The 3,113-nt window shown below is 46.3% G+C and overlaps 1 protein-coding gene across 1 annotated transcript in view; it reads left to right on the top strand.

The window, feature by feature from the left end:
* Nucleotides 1-472: 472 nt before the first annotated feature.
* LOC308372467 (pepsin B-like) overlaps nucleotides 473-3,113 on the top strand; it is a gene marked incomplete at both ends in the record, with an annotated part of 6,198 nt that continues 3,557 nt past the window's right edge. Inside the window, 5 exons of the mRNA XM_080847620.1 lie at nucleotides 473-525; nucleotides 1,048-1,192; nucleotides 1,542-1,690; nucleotides 2,018-2,064; nucleotides 3,016-3,113. The exon at nucleotides 3,016-3,113 is cut by the window's right edge and continues 21 nt beyond it. Coding sequence (XP_080703746.1) covers nucleotides 473-525; nucleotides 1,048-1,192; nucleotides 1,542-1,690; nucleotides 2,018-2,064; nucleotides 3,016-3,113 — 492 coding nt within the window. The remainder of the gene's footprint in view (nucleotides 526-1,047; nucleotides 1,193-1,541; nucleotides 1,691-2,017; nucleotides 2,065-3,015) is intronic.

Below are 3,113 nucleotides of genomic sequence, written 5' to 3'. Positions count from 1 at the left end.
TGCTGTTTGAGAACACTCGAGCACATGTCACATGTGTGTGTATGTATGTACAGTATGTATGTATTTATGTATTCTGTCTGTCTGTCTGTCTGTCTGTCTGTCTGTCTGACCTTGTGGAGTTCTCCCCTCAGACTTGATGCTGAGTGCAGCCGTCTTTTATCAGCGCTGATAGGCTTTGTGTTCACAACCCCCATGATGCAGCTACAAATGTACATATAGGAATCCAAGGGCTTGTCTGTAATCAGGCAAGATACACAGTCCAAAGGAACAAACTCTCACTCTAAAACACACACACACACACACACGCAGAAAGATACACACATACAAACACACACCTGCAACTGTAAGATGGAAACTCGGACGACAAGGGAGGTCAAAGTGATTTGGATGCGATAGAGGGTTCTGGGGAGGGTATATAAGACCCAGTCTCCCAGGAGCTGTTGAGTTGGTTAGCACAGGAAGTAGAGTCATAATGAAGTGCATCGTGGTCCTACTGGCTTTGGCCGTTGCGTCTCAGGCCCTCAAGTAAGATGATATTAATTGACATTAACTTCTCTGATCTCTTCTTTTCAGACTGTCCAGATCTCTGGTGTTCCTAACTGTCCTGATGTTCCTAACTGTCCCTAACTGTTCCTAACTGTCCTGATGTTCCTAACTGTCCTGATGTTCTTAACTGTCCTGATCTCTCATGTTCCTAACTGTCCTGATGTTCCTAACTGTCCCTAACTGTTCCTAACTCTCCTGATCTCTCATGTTCCTAACTGTCCTGATGTTCCTAACTGTCCCTAACTGTTCCTAACTGTCCTGATCTCTCATGTTCCTAACTGTCCTGATGTTCCTAACTGTCCTGATCTCTTGACTTTCCTAACTGTCCTGATGTTCCTAACTGTCCTGATCTCTGATGATCCTAACTGTCCTGATCTCTTGACTTTCCTAACTGTCCTGATGTTCGTAACTGTCCTGATCTCTGATGATCCTAACTGTCCTAAGAGCTCCTGCTACCAGGTGAAAGCTCCTCCCTTATCCTAACTCTAATGTCTCTTCCAGGGTGCCCCTGAACAAGGGTAAGTCCATGAGGCAGTCTATGAGGGAGCAGGGTGTGGAGCTCCCCTACGTCGACCCCGGTCTTAAGTTCCAGACTCCTGAGGTCCAGGCTGCTTATGGAGCCACCGCAGAGTCCCTCCTCTATGAGGTGAGTCAACAAATACGACACAAACTAATCCTTTAACAAACTACACCTTTCACAAACTCATCCTCTCACAAATACACCTCTCAGAAACTATACCTTTCACAATCTACACCTTCCTTTCTCAAACTCATCCTTTCACAAACTACACATTTCAAAAACTAAACCTTTCACAAACTCATATTTTCACAAACTAAACCTTTCACAAACTCATATTTTCTCAAACTACACACTTCATAATCTTTTATAAGTTTTCATAACCTACAGCTCTCATGAACTACAGCTTCCATGAACTGCAGAACTCATGACCTATAACTCTCTTAAACCACAATTCCCATCAACCCCTCTGTTACAGGGCTACTATTACGGAACCATCTCCATCGGCACCCCTCCCCAGTCCGTCCAGGTGCTCTTCGACACCGGCTCCTCCAACCTGTGGGTGGACTCTGTGTACTGCAACTCTCAGGCCTGCAGTAAGTGCCCTAAACGTGTGCCTGTGTGCCCGTGAGCCTGCGTGCTGATAGTGTGTGTATGTGGTGTATGTGTGTGTGTGTGTGTGTGTGTGTGTGTGTGTGTGTGTGTGTGTGTGTGTATGTGTGTGTGTGCGTATGTGTGTGTGTGTATGTGTGTGTGTGTGTGTATGTGTGTGTTTGTGTGGGTGTGTGTGCGTATGTGCGTATGTTTGTGTGTGTACAGTGTATGTGTGTGTGTGTGTGTGTGTCCGTGTGTGTGTGCGTATGTGTGTGTGTGTATGTGTGTGTGTGTATGTGTGTGTTTGTGTGGGTGTGTGTGCGTATGTGCGTATGTTTGTGTGTGTCCGTGTGCTGATAGCCACAACCTGTGGGTGGACTCTGTGTACTGCAACTCTCAGGCCTGCAGTGAGTTAAGCCCAATTTATACTTAAGTCGCCGACATTTTAGAAAAGGTCGCCAACATAAATTACGTCATTGACGACACTTTTAAACAGTCGCTTTGACGTGTCGGCTACATGGAGATATTTCTACTGCCGCTGATGTCGTCACAGTGGCGTAACGTAGTTACAACGGGCCAGGGTGCCGGCTATTATGCCGTTTCAAGTGTCAGCGACATAAGTATAGACTAGGCTTAAGTCCCCTCAGTACAGCTGGCTCTGCCATGGGTCTAGCCCTGAGCTGACAGCCTGGTGCTGATCTGACATCAGTCTGGCTGGATGTGCTGTTCAGTGAGGCAGCCTGGTGCTGATCTGACATCAGTCTGGCTGGATGTGCTGTTCAGTGAGGCAGCCTGGTGCTGATCTGACATCAGTCTGGTCTCAGAAACTATACCTTTCACAATCTACACCTTCCTTTCACAAGCTACACATTTCAAAAACTAAACCTTTCACAAACTCATATTTTCACAAACTAAACCTTTCACAAACTCATATTTTCTCAAACTACACATTTCATAATCTTTTATAAGTTTTCATAACCTACAGCTCTCATGCTGTTCAGTGAGTCAGCCTGGTGCTGATCTGACATCAGTCTGGCTGGATGTGCTGTTCAGTGAGGCAGCAGGGGCTGGCCCTGTTGCACTGCTGTTCGATTTGTGCCGCTTATTCCAGTCCTCTACTTGTCAGGTGTAGGTGTAGGTGTAGGTGAGGTGTAGGTAAAGTGTGATCCAAACCACAAGAGATTATGATCTGCAGAATGCTGCCAAATCATTTAAATGATTTTAGGTCTTCATGGGAGGTCTGATATTTCTTTATAACGACCACAGCAAAAACGTGGTCTGCCATTGGGGTTTGTGCTCTTAATTCACGTCTTTCATATATTTTGTGTGTGTGTGTGTGTGTGTGTGTGTGCATCCAGACGTCCACCAGAAGTTTAACCCCCAGTCCTCCTCCAGCTTCCAGTGGGCTGGCAAGTCTTTCACCCTTCACTACGGCGCAGGTGGCATGACCGCCGCC

Source organism: Sprattus sprattus (genome assembly GCF_963457725.1).
Source record: "Sprattus sprattus genome assembly, chromosome: 11".
NCBI lineage: Eukaryota > Metazoa > Chordata > Actinopteri > Clupeiformes > Clupeidae > Sprattus > Sprattus sprattus.
The sequence above is the reverse complement of the archived record's forward strand: the minus strand, read 5'-3'. Positions and strand labels throughout refer to the sequence as shown.